The sequence below is a fragment of the Xyrauchen texanus genome, chromosome 7 (genome assembly GCF_025860055.1).
Source record: "Xyrauchen texanus isolate HMW12.3.18 chromosome 7, RBS_HiC_50CHRs, whole genome shotgun sequence".
NCBI classification, from domain to species: Eukaryota; Metazoa; Chordata; class Actinopteri; order Cypriniformes; family Catostomidae; genus Xyrauchen; species Xyrauchen texanus.
In genome coordinates, this window is record NC_068282.1 from 48,032,211 (window position 1) to 48,047,261 (window position 15,051).

Sequence of the window (15,051 nt, forward strand, 5' to 3'; positions counted from 1 at the left end):
CAACACCTGCACAGGATTGGTACATCCGAATATCACACCTGCGGGACAGGTACAGGATGGCAACAACAACTGCCCGAGTTACACCAGGAACACACAATCCCTCCATCAGTGCTCAGACTGTCCGCAATAGACTGAGAGAGGCTGGACTGAGGGCTTGTGGGCCTGTTGTAAGGCAGATCCTTACCAGACATCACCGGCACAAATGTCACCTATGGGAACAAGACATAACTGGCAAAAAGTGCTCTTCACTGATGAGTCGCGGTTTTGTCTCACCAGGGGTGATGGTCGGACTTGCTTTTATCGTCGAAGGAATGAGCGTGTACTCCGGAGCAGGATCGATTTGGAGGTGGAGGGTCCATCATGGTCTGGGGCGGTGTGTCACAGCATCATCGGACTGAGCTTGTTGTCATTGCAGGTAATCACAACACTGTGTGTTACAGGGAAGACATCCTCCTCCCTCATGTGGTACCCTTCCTGCAGGCTCATCCTGACATGACCCTCCACCATGACAATGCCACCAGCCATACTGCTCGTTCTGTGCGTGATATCCAGCAAGACAGGAATGTCAGTGTTCTGCTATGGCTTGTGAAGACCCCAGACCTCAATCCCATTGAGCACGTCTAGGACCTGTTGGATCGGAGGGTGAGGGCTAGAGTCATTCCCCCCAGAAATGTCCGGGAACTTGCAAGTGCCTTGGTGGAAGAGTGGGGTAACATCTCACAGCAAGAACTGGCAAATCTGGTCAGTTCATGAGGAGGAGATGCACTGCAGAACTTAATGCAGCTGGTGACCACATCAGATACTGACTGTTACTTTTGATTTTCAGGGACACATTATTCAATTTCTGTTAGTCACATGTCTGTGAAACTTGTTCAGTTCATGTCTTAGTTGTTGAATCTTTTTATATTCATACAAATATTTACACATGTTAAGTTTGCTGAAAAATAAAAGCAGTTGAAAGTGAGAGGATGTTTCTTTTTTTGCTGAGTTAATGACATGTCTATTTATGTGCTACACTTTCATATTCATATTTCTACATCACCTAAAAGTGGAGCTCATTTATGACACTGAGGATTACAGGTCTTATCTTTCTTGAGTTTTGAGAAAAATTCAGATTATAAGCTTTCATATGGTACCACATATGCCTGACTTGTGGATCTGGGGACTTAAACTTATAACATGCTCCTGGCCACACCCACAGACCCAGTACAGGGTTAAAGACACTTTTTGTATTGTCGAAACTCTTTACTTATCTGTTTCCATAATATATGTATATGATGTCATGTATTTGAATTGTCTGAATTATAATATTTAAATATTCAAACACTAGTCTAGACAGTTAGACTAAGATTCTCTGCAGAGATGCCATGTAACAATTTAGCAGTATACAGATGGTTAAATTGGGGTGTGATGATCTGTTACCTGTCCTTAGTGGAAGTAGAGTGTGGTGGAAACAGGATGTACTGGACAATGCAGGTGTGGTTTTCTTGCTCCAAATGAGCAGGCAGACTCTGCACACACAGTTGTAGCTAAATATTAGTGATACATCAACAAACAAAAATCTAAAGCTGGCCAACACTAGCAGAGAGTGATTGTGTCAGTGAGTTTACACTTTCAGAATCACCTTCAGTGTTTTGACCTTAAATGAGTGTTTTCACCTGCATAGGCAGTTCGGTGACCATGTTGACAATTCCCTCGCCACTCGCTGCAAAATGGAAGCCCTCAGACAGACGTATCCTGCGTAACCGACATAAAATCTTACATTACATTTATGGATTTGGCTCAAGAAAAATTAAGAATGTCATTTGCATTAGTGTACTTATGAGTATATTGTGCCATTAGCTTAGCAACATGCTAATGACAAACTCGACTGATTTCTTCCAACCACTAAAAATTACCAAAACAACAGTTGATGTGTCACTGAGGAGAAAATGGCTCAAAAAAGTAAAGTTAGTTCAGAGAAAGGCTCCAGCAGCATTAGGAGCACATGACACTTGTTTGCTATTTTGTGATCTAATGCTATGAAATACTTTTTAAGTGTGACTTAAGTGACATGTTGTTTTAGACTCACTCAGAGAGCATGGACAGAATGTGAGCCACAGCCTGCAGGGATACAGCGGTTCCTGGCCCATTCTGCACAGCCCATACCCAGCGCTGGTGCAGGAAATATCGCGAGAGTGACGCCACGGTGGAAGATGCTGTGCGGCTGGCGGCCATACTGAGAGGGGCGCCCATGTTGAGTGGCTGAGCAAATGGCTCCATGTTTAAGATAAAAGGTGTACGGAAATCTGACGGAAGCTTCTCGTACCTGTAACAGGACATCAGAATGCAATAAGGTACCAGATTTGCCCAAATATTAACTTGAAACCCAAGTTACAGAAGACAGATGAGAATCAGTATTAAAGTCAACGTGCAATGGCATTCACAACTAGAAATTGACCAACATCGGTTTTAAATGACAGATACAATAGTGATTATTTTTGTGATAAGTGTCCGATAACTGATATGAATAATTTATTTTGTATAACTTTTTTCTGCTTTTAGGCACATTAACAACTCAATAATTTATCACGAACCTCTGGTGATCTACTTTACAAAACAAATATTGTGCATGGGCTACAAATAATTTATTTGAGTTGCAATAGTAGTTTTAGTTGCAATATATACTTGTTCAAAGCCCCTCCATTAGCCTAATTCATATTTAAAATGCAACGTTTTTTTGTCCAACTTTATCGATAAACCTGACATAAGATAATCGATAACCGAATCGGTTATAAATGTGTGCACATTTCAGTTCAAAATATCAGTCAAAACTATTATTTGTCTATCTTGATTTACAACCCATTTGGCTTCCATAATGTGACATAATTAATATTTAAAAAGTCTTTTGAGTCCAACTTTATAGGTAAAGCCGATATTAGAGAACCGATTAAGGGGAAATATCAGTTAAAAATCCATAATAATGCTTCCATAATGTGACATTTCAGAATCAAACAGGATATTCAAGCAGGAAAAAAGTAGGGTGGGGCTTAAATGTACCGATCAACAATTGTTTGGATGGTGAACATTGGTCTCTATATGACAGGTGGGTCCATTGTACATTGTAGCTAAATACAAATAACTACTGTATGATGACATACATTATTATTTAGAGTTTATGTAACTGACCTGATCAGTAGTTTCTCAAGAGGTTTGTCGAGCACTACGACACATGGCCGGTCTGACAGCGCAGGATTGGGCGGAGGAAGAGGCGGGGACTTAGAGGGCGAAGCGTTACCCAGAATCTTGCGTTTGGTCTTTGGTGTGGCCTCCTTATTCTGGACTCGATGAGGAAACCGCAGCCGTAGAATCTGCTCTCGAAGTTCATCCACAATCTACAAAAAGATTCAAAGTGAGAAATTCTCCTAACGAACAACTCTGTCCTTTTGCAAGGGCTGAGGGCACCATTTAGGAGCAATTTTTCTCTGCTGGCCCGGTCAGGCCCTATTTAGAATCAACTAGAGTGTGTCACCTTGTTTCTGGTGTGTGCCATAGTTCCTATGGGAAAGCCCAATCTCAGCACCATACAGGGAGCTTTAGAGATCAGACGGACCAGATAGAAGGAGACAGGCGGCAACTCAGAGGCACTGAGGGAAAAATACTGATTAAAACATTGCAAAACTTTAAAGAATGGTTTCACAGAACAAGCTGTATGTACACCTGGAAAATGAATTGTGTGTGTACCTGTATATGAGTTTAATGTACGAGTACCCCTCCACTAGGACGAAACTGCTCCAGTCTCTCAGCAGTGAGGTGAGCGCAGAGTGAGAGATTCGACACTGGATGGTACCAAATCGTCCATTACTGCCAGCGTTGTGCACATGTTTTGGGACCGGGCTGAACAAAGACACAAAGCCAATTAAAAAGTTATTAATTTCGATCATAAAAAGGCTTATAAAATAAAAATACAAAAAGAGATCGATGTACATACTGTTCAAAGCTCTATCTGTATTCCACACAGACCATTTAATAAAACTTAAACAATAGCTCATATAAATTGTCATGGTTTTGGAAACCATCACAATAAAGTAACATCAGGGTGAGTAAATGAATTGACGCCATGAGATAAAGTGACAAGGGTAAAAAGGAGTCCAGATTGCTTTAAGAATATACCGAAGTGGGTCAGAAGTTTACATACACCAAGTTAACTGTGCCTTTAAGCAGCTTGTAAAATTCCAGATAATTATATCAAGCCATTAGCTTCTGATAGGAGGTGTACTGAATTGGAGGTGTACCTGTGGATGTATGTTAAGGCCTACATTCAAAATAAGGCACTCTTTGCTTAACATCATGGGAAAATCAAAAGAAATCAGCCAAGACCTCAGAAAAATAAAATTGTGGACCTCCACAAGCCTGGTTCATCCTTAGGTGAAATGACTAAAAACCTGACGATACCACATTCATCTGCACAAACAATAGTACACACCTTGGGACCACGCAGCCATCATACCGCTCATGAAGGAGACTCATTCGGTCTCCTAGAGATGAACGTTGTTTTATACGACAATTGCAAATCAATCCCAGAACAATAGCAAAGGACCTGAGGCCTACAAGCCTGACTCTGTTACACCAGTTCTGTCTGGAGGAATGGGCCAAAATTCCAGAAACTTATTGTGAGAAGCTTCTGGAAGGCTCCCCAAAACACGACCCAAGTTAAACAATTTAAAGGCAATGCTGCCAAATACTAACAAAGTGTATGTAAACTTCTGATCCACTGGGAATGTGATGAAAGAAATAAAAGCTGAAATAATTCTCTCTAAATAAAGAAGTGATCCTAACTGACCTAAAACAGGGAATGTTTTCTACGATTAAATGTCAGGAATTGTGAAAAACTGAGTTTAAATGTATTTGGCTAACGTGTATGTCAACTTCTGACTTCAACTGAATATACAAATTATCCATATACAGCAAATTATTACTTTGTGTATTGTCCGCCATTATGAATATGTCCATAGAAGACAGTAGACGTAAAAGCCCATAGTGCGCTACAATATTGCAAATCATCACAATATCATGATTTGATCAGATTACGAATCAATTCCAATTAAAATTCCAAATTCATTTGGGTATATTTCAGTTATATACTGATGTTTGATGAAGAGCTTGAAGCTTGAAACATCACGTTTTTTCTCTTGGTGAGCTCATAAAACTGATTTGGAAGTAACAGTGTGCCAACTTTGCTGTGTGTTTACATGATATAAATACTCAAATAGTTGAATATAAATATTGATACATGGACCTAAATTACTGATACAATATCATGAGAAAATGTATCACAGTATATCGATATTTGATTGTATCGACAAAGCCCTAGTTCAGCGGCTCAGAGACACACGCACTTGCAATCAGACGCCAAGTTTCTAATTATTGGCATCGTACAGGGTAGCTCCACCCCTGTGAACTCATTGGTCCAAAACTCCACACCTCGTAAGTGTTCGATTTAAATAAGCATAATATAAAGCAGTCCAACAAATACTAACATGATGTACAAATGAGAGGTAGGCTAATATATCCATTTAACCAATTAATCGGTACCGATAGTTGCTTTTTGGAACAATCTGTTATTGGCAAAGATCTACGGCGATACATTTTTTCCTTCCTCTGTGGCCACCACTGGAGGATTCTACACTTAGAACGACTTAGTTCAACAGTATGGATCTTGCAGCTGTTTCGCATTCTGTGTGGACATTACTAGCGGACATCAGAGAAGAAAAAAATGCTACAAAAGCACAGAATACGGACCCCTTAAAGATCTATAGAGCATAGGCTTTTTACTGTAATTGTGGACACACACACACACACACACACACACACACACACACACACACACACACACACACACACACACACACACACACCTTTTCAGTGTTTAGTTAATATCGGTCAGGGTCAACAGAGGAACCTGATCTTGTAACAGGACTCCTACACTATACGGACTGCCACTCACATGTCATGTTCCAGAATGATAGCAATGCGATGCATGTGCAGCCAGCGCTGCCAGAAGTTTGCATCAATGGACAGGATGGGCTTCCAGTAGGAGGCAAACTGTGATTGGCTGGAGTCTTTAGAGCCACTGTGCTGGAGGGAGAGGACCTGAGGGATAGCAGGAACATAGTATATTAATACAGTGCAGGATATGGAGTGGCAAAGGTTCATATGGTCATCTGGAGTAGTCCAAAGTGTTATTAATTAATTATTTACAGTTTTATTTTTAGCCCCTGGATTAACCAAACTAGTCCATTAGTTCAGCCAAAAATCAATGTGTTTATCTGCTAGTGAAATTATTAGTCCAGCGAGGCCTAAACTGAACGTTTTACCTTTTAGTAACCAAAAGCCCAGATATTTACCACCACACCACCCCTAGTTTGTGATCTTAAGACTGTTGTAAAACCAGAGTAAAATATTTAATTTTCTCGTATTTTGTGTTAACTCACCGGTGTGGTGGATCCAGGTGGAATATAAAACAGAGGAACTCCATTTTTTGTGCTTTCAGGAATGGTGTAGTGTTCTGGGATTGAATTAAAGGACTGCAGGTGCACCAACATCTGATCTGTCTGATTTATACTGTTAAAGAGAAACAACGCACATTACAGTGTTATTATAAAAAATAAAGCGGAACAACAATGGAAGAAATATCGTTAAAGCAAATTTATTCTGTCTGCAAAAGCAAGTTTTTCAAAATATTCAACATTAATTCTGTTTCTAAGAGAGATCTTACCTCTGCAGAGTGTTCCAGAAACGTCGTATGACAGTTGTGCGGTAAGGGCTTGTGATTGGCTTTCTCATGGTGCAGCTGATGTCGTGCAGGATGTCGTAGCTGCCCTCCATGGTCACATCCACCCAAGTGGTGCGTTTGGTCGGATCCAAGGGCCATGATGCCACCGCAAGATACTCAATGCGCATGTTATGCTTCCAGAGGAGAACCAACTTCGCCTCCAACTGAGTTCCTCCTTTATGAAGGAACATCATTTTTACTTAAGTTAAACAAAAAGAGATCACCTGTTTTGTGTTTCAAAATATATTTTAGTTATGCGCTTAGACCACTACACTACCACCACTCCATATATTTATTATAGAGCATTCTTATGGAACCAACACTCAATTTCAAAATAAGAGTCCCTGGTGTGTTTCGGGCTTGTTTATAGTAAAAAAAAAAATACTGTTTTGCACCAAATCTTCCATATATTCTGGAACGCTTCTGGTGTGCTACCGCTGCATCACGGCTCCTACGTAATGATGATAATGTACCTTTAGTGATGTTAATCTCTCGGATAGTGTATCCCTCTCTCAGTCGGATGGACAAAACACTGATTAAGTCGGCGTGAACTTCCTTCTCTGTGTGTTTCTTCCTGCGCATCACTAATGCCGGGTTTCCACTGGCCGACACCAGGTGCTCATTAAACAGCCGGTGTTGAGAGACTACAAACACACATCAGACACAAAAGTACTATTAGCAAAATGATAAATGTCAAATGTAAACAGTGTTCCGCAATCCATTTTACTTCTGTAATGTTGTAGAACAGTTCATTGTCTAGCAAGCCCTTACAGCAGTAGTACTCCGGGTTCATGGACTCGCCGGTCCTCAGGAAGGAGTATGTGAGGAAGGCACGATGGTAAGCGTTCATCTCATGGCCTGTAGAGTCGGGCTCTGGACAGCTGGACAGGTACGAGCCAAAGGTTGCCATGGAGATGAACTTCATAAGCTCCACATTGGGGATGTAACCGAAACTACAGTCGTATGAGTATGCTCCGCCCACCTGAAGGAAACACAGTTTAAGAACAACAATCAATGACCATATACTTTACAACAAACGACAACACAAGGGTTACATCATAAATTAATGTAACTGCCATTGTTATACTGAAACTACACAATATTTATAATATGCTTTTGGCCAACGGAATGAAATCTCTATATTCGTACGGTACCTGGACAAAAGAACAGGCGATGGTGCCACTTCTTAACTGGTTCAGAAGAGTTTCACAAACCGCTACATCAGGGACACTCGTCACTCCATCTGTGATGATTATTATACCTACAGTCCAACATTAAAAGATACTTGATTCATTATTTTTGATTATAAAACAGATCCATTCCTGGATGCTGATTGGTCAGCGTTCAGGCCATGCTGAAATACACTATATAGAGACAAAACTCTTGCAATGTTCTGTTATTCCAGGGATTATATGTACTTTTAGAAGAAATGCACTTAATGCATTTTAAAATAATGTTTTAATTATGTTCTTAACACTTTTGTTTATTTATTTATTGTGCCTCTCCTATTTACATTTTGGCAGTTATGCATGTCTCACATCTCACTGCCAGTTTGTTTATGTGTTAAATTATGTTATGTTTATGTTAATGTGTTATCTTACTAAGTGACACTGGGCTTGGCTTAACCAATATTCAAAATTATTATTATTATTATTATTATTATGAGGTCCACACGTCAAAAAAAAAAATTTCTTCTCGTGAAAAAAATACATGAATCATGATGAAAGCCAAAATATTAAATTCCATCGATCAATATTTACGGAGTAAACCATTATTTTTCAGAGGGTGGTCAAAATGACAATTTCAGTTTTCAGCAATACCTATATCTAGATTTTGGATTTCACAAATGTATGACTCTTTGTCTGCTCTAAAGTGTTGTCAAAAGAAAAACCTTTCTATGGTTATTCTTTTTTACCTGTAGCTTTGCTCCAAAATCATCGGCAAAAATTGTCATTTTGACCCCCTTCCCAGCAAAATTATGTTTTCCTCATAAAATGTTCATCAAAGACACTTGGCTTTGGTTCATCTTCTTTCAGGACATTTTTTTTATTAAAAATAAAGCATGTAACCAACAACCCATATAAGCAACAACAATTTAATACAAGTTAAATTAGTAAAAATTCTGACCTGCACCCGAGTTTGGAGGAAGTAGTTGTAGTGCCAGGATCCCCTGCCTCACCATACTGACCAGCCCAACATCTGCGGTCACCATAGAAACCACCGGCTTCCTCTGAGATGCCTCCTCCACAGCATCATTAGAGAAAGACTGATACAGAGAACCATTGATCTGAAGAACATTTACAAACATACAGAAATACATATATTATAGAAGAATATCCAGACAGTCTGATAGTCAAATATTTGAAAAGTTACAGCAACAGATTAATCAACAGTGTTAAACATAATGTATATGATTATATGCTGCTCTTACCTGATTGTGCTGCTGTTGTAGAACTTCAGCAATGTTGCTCTCCACGGTTCTCAACTGTTGATAGATCTGATGAAGAAACTGATCCAGATCCATACAGTGCAGCTGACAGCCCTGAACCAACACCTGACGGGCAAAATAAAACTGTTATAAAGCTTTTCCTAGCTCTAGCTAAACATTGCTTAAGTTGAGAGACTTAAAAAATAACTTGACAAACCTGGTGTGAACTTAGCCCAATGATTGAGGAATATGCTAGAATAGTGATGAAGATCTCGGGCCGGAACTCATGATCAGTTCCTGGAACTTTAAAGGGTCTCGCCAGTCCAGCCAAACACAGAGACAGAGCGTGGAAGACTTCATCAAAGATCATCTCTCCAGTGCTGTCATCCTGAAGAAAAGCAGAATATGACATTGCACTCTTAAAAGATCTTATTTTGATCAATTTGAGCAAGCTGGGGTTTGGGAAACCTGTTTGAAAACCACCATTATTGATTTATTTATTTTAAACTGTTTGGTAAATGACTTCATCGGTAAGCTAAAATCTTGACGTTCAGCATCTCTTACCACAATCCCAGTGGAAGGACTGAGATCCAGCTCGATGATTAAGCGGTACCGATGAGCCAGGAAGGTCACGCGTGTGGAAGGAACCAGCAGACACGAGCAGGACGAGGGAAGAGAATTGGGCTGCCATCCTTTCGGTAGGACACTCAAAACATCCAACTCATTCTTTGACTTGAGCTAAGCAGACACACCACAAAAATGTTTTCAGACAGATACGGAGAGATAAAGATTATCAATGCAGAACATCACAATCCATGAAGATTTGCCCAGATCTGGTAAATTACAGTCACATGTATAACATTAGGAGCAGACCCTTCCTATCCAAGCATGCTATACAACTCCTGATGAATCGATTCTATTGTATTTTATTCCTCATTTGTCACTTTGAATAAAAGCGTATTTTACAATATGCAGTCTATTTTAGGACCATTCAAGAAATAGTTCACCCCAAAATTTGAATTCTCTCATCATTTACTCACCCTCATGTCACCCCAGATGTGTTTGACTTTCTTTCTTCTGCTGAACACAAAGATTTTTAGAAGAATATTTCAGCTCTGTAGGTCCATACAATGCAAGTGAATAGTGACCAGAACTTTGAAGCTCAAAAAGCACATAAATGCAGGATTAAAGTAATCCAGAGTTTTAACCCATTAAATTAGAGAGGATCATTTATTACACTTACATTTATGCATTTGGCAGACGCTTTTATCCAAAGCGACTTACTTAATAAGTGCACATATTAAAGGGACAATCCCCCCGCAGCAACCTGGAGTTAAGTGCCTTGCTCAAGGACACAATGGTGGTGCCTGTGGGGATCGAACCAGCAACATTCTGCTTATCAGTTCTGTGCTTCAGCCCACTATGCCACCACCATTTATGTTAACAAAGGACTAAAATATTGATCCGTTTCTCACCCACACATATCATATTGCTTCTGAAGACATGGATTAAACCACTGGATTACTTTTATGCGACCTTTGTGCTTTTTGGACCTTCAAATTTCTGGTGACTCTTCACTTGCATTGTATGGACCTACAGAACAGATATATTCTTCTTAAAATCTTCATTTGAGTTCAGCAGAAGACAGAAAGTCATACACATCTGGGATGGCATGAGAGTGAGTAAATGATGAGAGAAATTTCATTTTTGGGTGAACTATCCCTTTAAAGATTAAGGACATTTCCCAACCCAAAAATGCAAAATATACCTCATTGTCATTAATATACTGCAAAAAAAAAAAAATAAATAAATAAATAAAATTTAAACAATTTGTTTTTATTAATTAAATTGTGCTAATATACACTGCCTGGCCAAAAAAAAAAAAAAGTCGCCGTTTGGATTTAAATAATGGTTATGATCTGGGGTTGCTAGAATTGGTCATGTGTAGGCTCAGCAATGTTATGCAGCAATAAAATGATGTCAGCTGACTACCTGAATGACCCCGATTTCCCATCAACTCTCCCATCGTCAATGCCGCCTTTAGCTTTGATTACGGCACACATTTGTCATTGCATAGTTTAGACAAACATATGCAACATCACAACATTATTTCTGTCCAGAGTTGAATGAATATTTGGCTGAGATCTTGTGTTGATGACGTGAGAGTCGAATCACTCTGTAAAGTCTTCTCCAGCACATCCCAAAGACTTCAATGGGGTTATGGTCAGGACAGTGGGGGGCCAATTCATGTGTGAAAATGATTCCTCAAGCTCCCTGAACCACTCTTTCACGATTTTAGCCCGATGAATCTTGGCATTAATGTTCTGGAATATGCCCATACTGATGGGATAACCTGGTCATTCTGTACATTCTATAGCAGTATTGACACTCTGCATATCCTTCTTATGGATCCCTACAGCTGAAGTTTATTTTACTTTTTATATCTCTCTGATTTGAAAACTTTGAGCAGCACATTTTAAGGCATATTATTTTGTGAATCTGTCAGAGAGGCTGTTATTCAAGAATGAGGCAGCTCAAAGGGTCAGAGAGAGGGTCGAAAATGGTCATGCAAAACTAAATTATGATTCTTTTGGAGTAGAACTTTATTAAGACTAACAGTTAATATCAGCGAGAAAAAAATAAATAATAAAATGTGCACGGTATGACCCTTTTAATACAGATAGAAACACATTGCGTAAAATTAAAAAAAAAAAAACTGAATGTCCCTTACCAGCTCAGACTGTGGACTGGGCCGAATGACCTGATTGAGTCTGTTGAGAAACCAGGACAGACGCACATTGCGTGATATCCTGTACTCATCTTTCATCAGCAGGTACACCTGCTCAGCCTCCTCCACCTGCAGAAACACAGTCAAAACACTACAGTTGCACCTCAAATATGGATATTTAGCATGAGACTTAGAAGTATGGATCAAAATACTTGTTTAAAGCACTTGGGGTACTTTGACCATGATCCAACACTTTTACAAATGCATGATCTTACAATGGGAGCTAGTAACTGATTACTCAATACAGGATGTGCATATTACATCTCCAAACCACTGATAAACAATGCAAGTGAAACAGGACTTTAAGGAACAGGAATAAATGAATAGCTTTGCAGTGCTGAGACAACATTAATCCAAAACTTAAGTTTAATGTGGAAAAAGACAGTATTAAAAGCCTGTACTATGTTCTATATTTAATGGCAGACAGTGACATCTCGAAGAACAGCGTGTTGTTGTTGTTGTTGTTGTTTCATAAGAGGAAGGGGCTGACAACACAACACATGACAGAACTGCACTAAACTGGTTTACTTCCATTATTAACCTATTCAATTAAACTCCTCACATCTATATCTAATCTAAGTTAATTACAGAAAACAATCCTTCAGTACAGGAAAAACAGAATAAAAGTCTCATATATCTCATAAAACAAATGTTTCCCTCCGGCTGTTTATTTACCCGCTTTCTGAACCTGTAAACAAGTCCGTGCAGAAACTGAAGATAACAAACGAACCGTGCCTTTTATACGTGTTCAATTTACCTCAATGTCCTGTCTTTCGGCCATGCCGTGCTTCTCATCACTGGTAGGTTGTTTTTGAGTTTCAGAGGGTTTATTTTAACGTTCATATGACTATGGCTGCTCCACTTCCTGTTTAAGATTTCAAAATAAAAGTCCTCATTATTTATTAGCAGAGCCCAAACCAGATTGAAACTTTTTAGAATGGAAATAAACATTAAGGTATATTTGAATATATATACACACACACCACAGGTCAAAGGTTTGGAATAATGTACAGATTTTGCTGTTTCTGAAGGACATTTTTTACTTTAATTCATCAAAGTGGCATTCAACTGATCACAAAGTCTAGTCAGGACATTACTAGTGTAAAAAACAGCACCATCACTATTTGAAAAAAAGTCATTTTTGATCAAATCTAGACAGCAGCCATCACTCCAACACCTTATCCTTGAGTAAAAATGCTAAATTGATCATTTGATACTAGAAAATCACGCCATTATATCAAACACAGTTGAAAGCTATTTGGTTTGTTAAAGCTGAACATTGTCTTTGTGTTTGTTTTTGAGTTGCCACAGTATGCAATAGACTGGCATGTCTTAAGATCAATATTAGGTCAAAAATGGCAAAAAAAGAAACAGCTCTCTCTAGAAACTCATCAGTCAATCATTGTTTTGAGGAATGAAGGTGATACAATGCTTGAAACTGCATAAAAAATACTTTAATACAAAGGTGTAACTACAGTCTTCAAAGACAAAGCACAACTGTCTCTAACAAGGACAGAAAGAGATGTGGAAGACCAGATGTGCAACTAAACAAGAGGATAAGTACATCAGAGTCTCTAGTTTGAGAAATAGACGCCTCACATGTATGTCCTCCGCTGACAGCTTCATTGAATTCTACCCGCTCAACACCAGTTTCATGTACAACAATAAAGAGAAGACTCAGGAGGACTTATGGGAAGAATTGAAACAGAAAAACTAAAATAAAAGGTTAGAGTGGGCAAAGAAACAGACAGGTGGTTTTCATGTTTTGGCTGATCGGTGTATATATATATATAAATAGAGCGTTGTAAAAAATATTGTATCGTACAATACAACACTCACTATACAATACCATGTGTATCATACGATACATAAACAAACACAATTTAGTGTAATTAAATCCAAGCAGCGATCTCTTCAGATCAGAAGTCTCAAATTAGCCCTGCAATACACAACAAAATGAAAGACCAAAAAATCCTGCATATAATGCAATCTTATCGCCCCAATATTCATATCTGTATGAGAGAAAACCAAGACATATCCAACCTCTTTGCCTAGAAAACATAAATGTTGACTTAAGCATACTGGAACAGACTTCTGCAATATCCCAACCTGGAGTCTCAAAAAAAATACAAAAATAATCCTGGATTTAACAAGAAACACAAACTCTAAAACCAAGCTGAATGAATACTTTCAATAACTCCTGGATATCAAAGAGATGTTTCCATCACACACACCTATATATACAGATGATCAAGTCTGGAGTTCATGTGTCGGCTGCATATGTGGTCAATCACAAAAACTCAGAATAAGGATCCCCAATCAGAGTTCAATTTTGGCAGCAGAGGCCAATCCTATTATTCTAGCACTGGATCTCATTAGGACCACACGACAGAGACATTTCTTAATAATAACAGATTAAAAATTATGCCTTCAAGTTCTAGCATCATTCAAAAATGACCATACAGCCCTTGTAAAGATTTTAACCAAATTGTCAGCTCTGGAGGCACAGAATTTTAATATTTACTTGTGTTGGGTACCTGGCCATTGTGGAATCCGAGGAAATGAAGAAGCAGACTCGGCTGCTAAAGAAGCACTTACTACAGATCTTAAAAAATGCCCCATGCCACCCTCAGATCTGAAACCTCCCACAATCTCTTACATCATCAACAAATGGCAAACTGATTGGGAGCAATGCATTACAAACAAATGGCATGAAATAAACACTGAAGTGGGCAAAAGAGGCATCTTTACTTTCAGTAAACACTGGGATCAGATCATTTACACCCGTTGCTGAATAGGACATTCCAGACTCAGACGTGTGTTTTTAATATCAGATGAAGATCCACCATTATGCACCACAAGCCAGAATGTACTATCTTTGAGACTTATTTTATTGGATTGTGCTGGCTTTATTTCTTTTAGGAAATAATTTTACTCTGCACACACTTTTGAAGAGATTTTTAACAATAATAATGAGTACGTTTGGTGGCTAAAAAGCTAATTGTATAATGCATTTTTTAA

The 15,051-nt window shown here is 38.8% G+C and overlaps 1 protein-coding gene across 1 annotated transcript in view; it reads right to left on the reverse strand.

The window, feature by feature from the left end:
* szt2 (SZT2 subunit of KICSTOR complex) overlaps positions 1–12,884 on the reverse strand; it is a 120,721-nt gene extending 107,837 nt beyond the window's left edge. The window contains exons 1-18 of the mRNA XM_052130392.1: positions 12,788–12,884; positions 11,974–12,099; positions 9,807–9,980; positions 9,460–9,630; positions 9,246–9,368; positions 8,942–9,101; positions 7,969–8,075; positions 7,586–7,796; positions 7,288–7,458; positions 6,758–6,989; positions 6,474–6,603; positions 5,987–6,132; positions 3,724–3,876; positions 3,512–3,626; positions 3,169–3,374; positions 2,072–2,308; positions 1,659–1,737; positions 1,423–1,511 (exon numbers count right to left, since the gene is read on the reverse strand). Of these exons, the coding sequence (XP_051986352.1) occupies positions 1,423–1,511; positions 1,659–1,737; positions 2,072–2,308; positions 3,169–3,374; positions 3,512–3,626; positions 3,724–3,876; positions 5,987–6,132; positions 6,474–6,603; positions 6,758–6,989; positions 7,288–7,458; positions 7,586–7,796; positions 7,969–8,075; positions 8,942–9,101; positions 9,246–9,368; positions 9,460–9,630; positions 9,807–9,980; positions 11,974–12,099; positions 12,788–12,811 (2,654 nt within the window). The 5' untranslated portion in view covers positions 12,812–12,884. The remainder of the gene's footprint in view (positions 1–1,422; positions 1,512–1,658; positions 1,738–2,071; positions 2,309–3,168; positions 3,375–3,511; positions 3,627–3,723; positions 3,877–5,986; positions 6,133–6,473; positions 6,604–6,757; positions 6,990–7,287; positions 7,459–7,585; positions 7,797–7,968; positions 8,076–8,941; positions 9,102–9,245; positions 9,369–9,459; positions 9,631–9,806; positions 9,981–11,973; positions 12,100–12,787) is intronic.
* Positions 12,885–15,051: the final 2,167 nt, after the last annotated feature.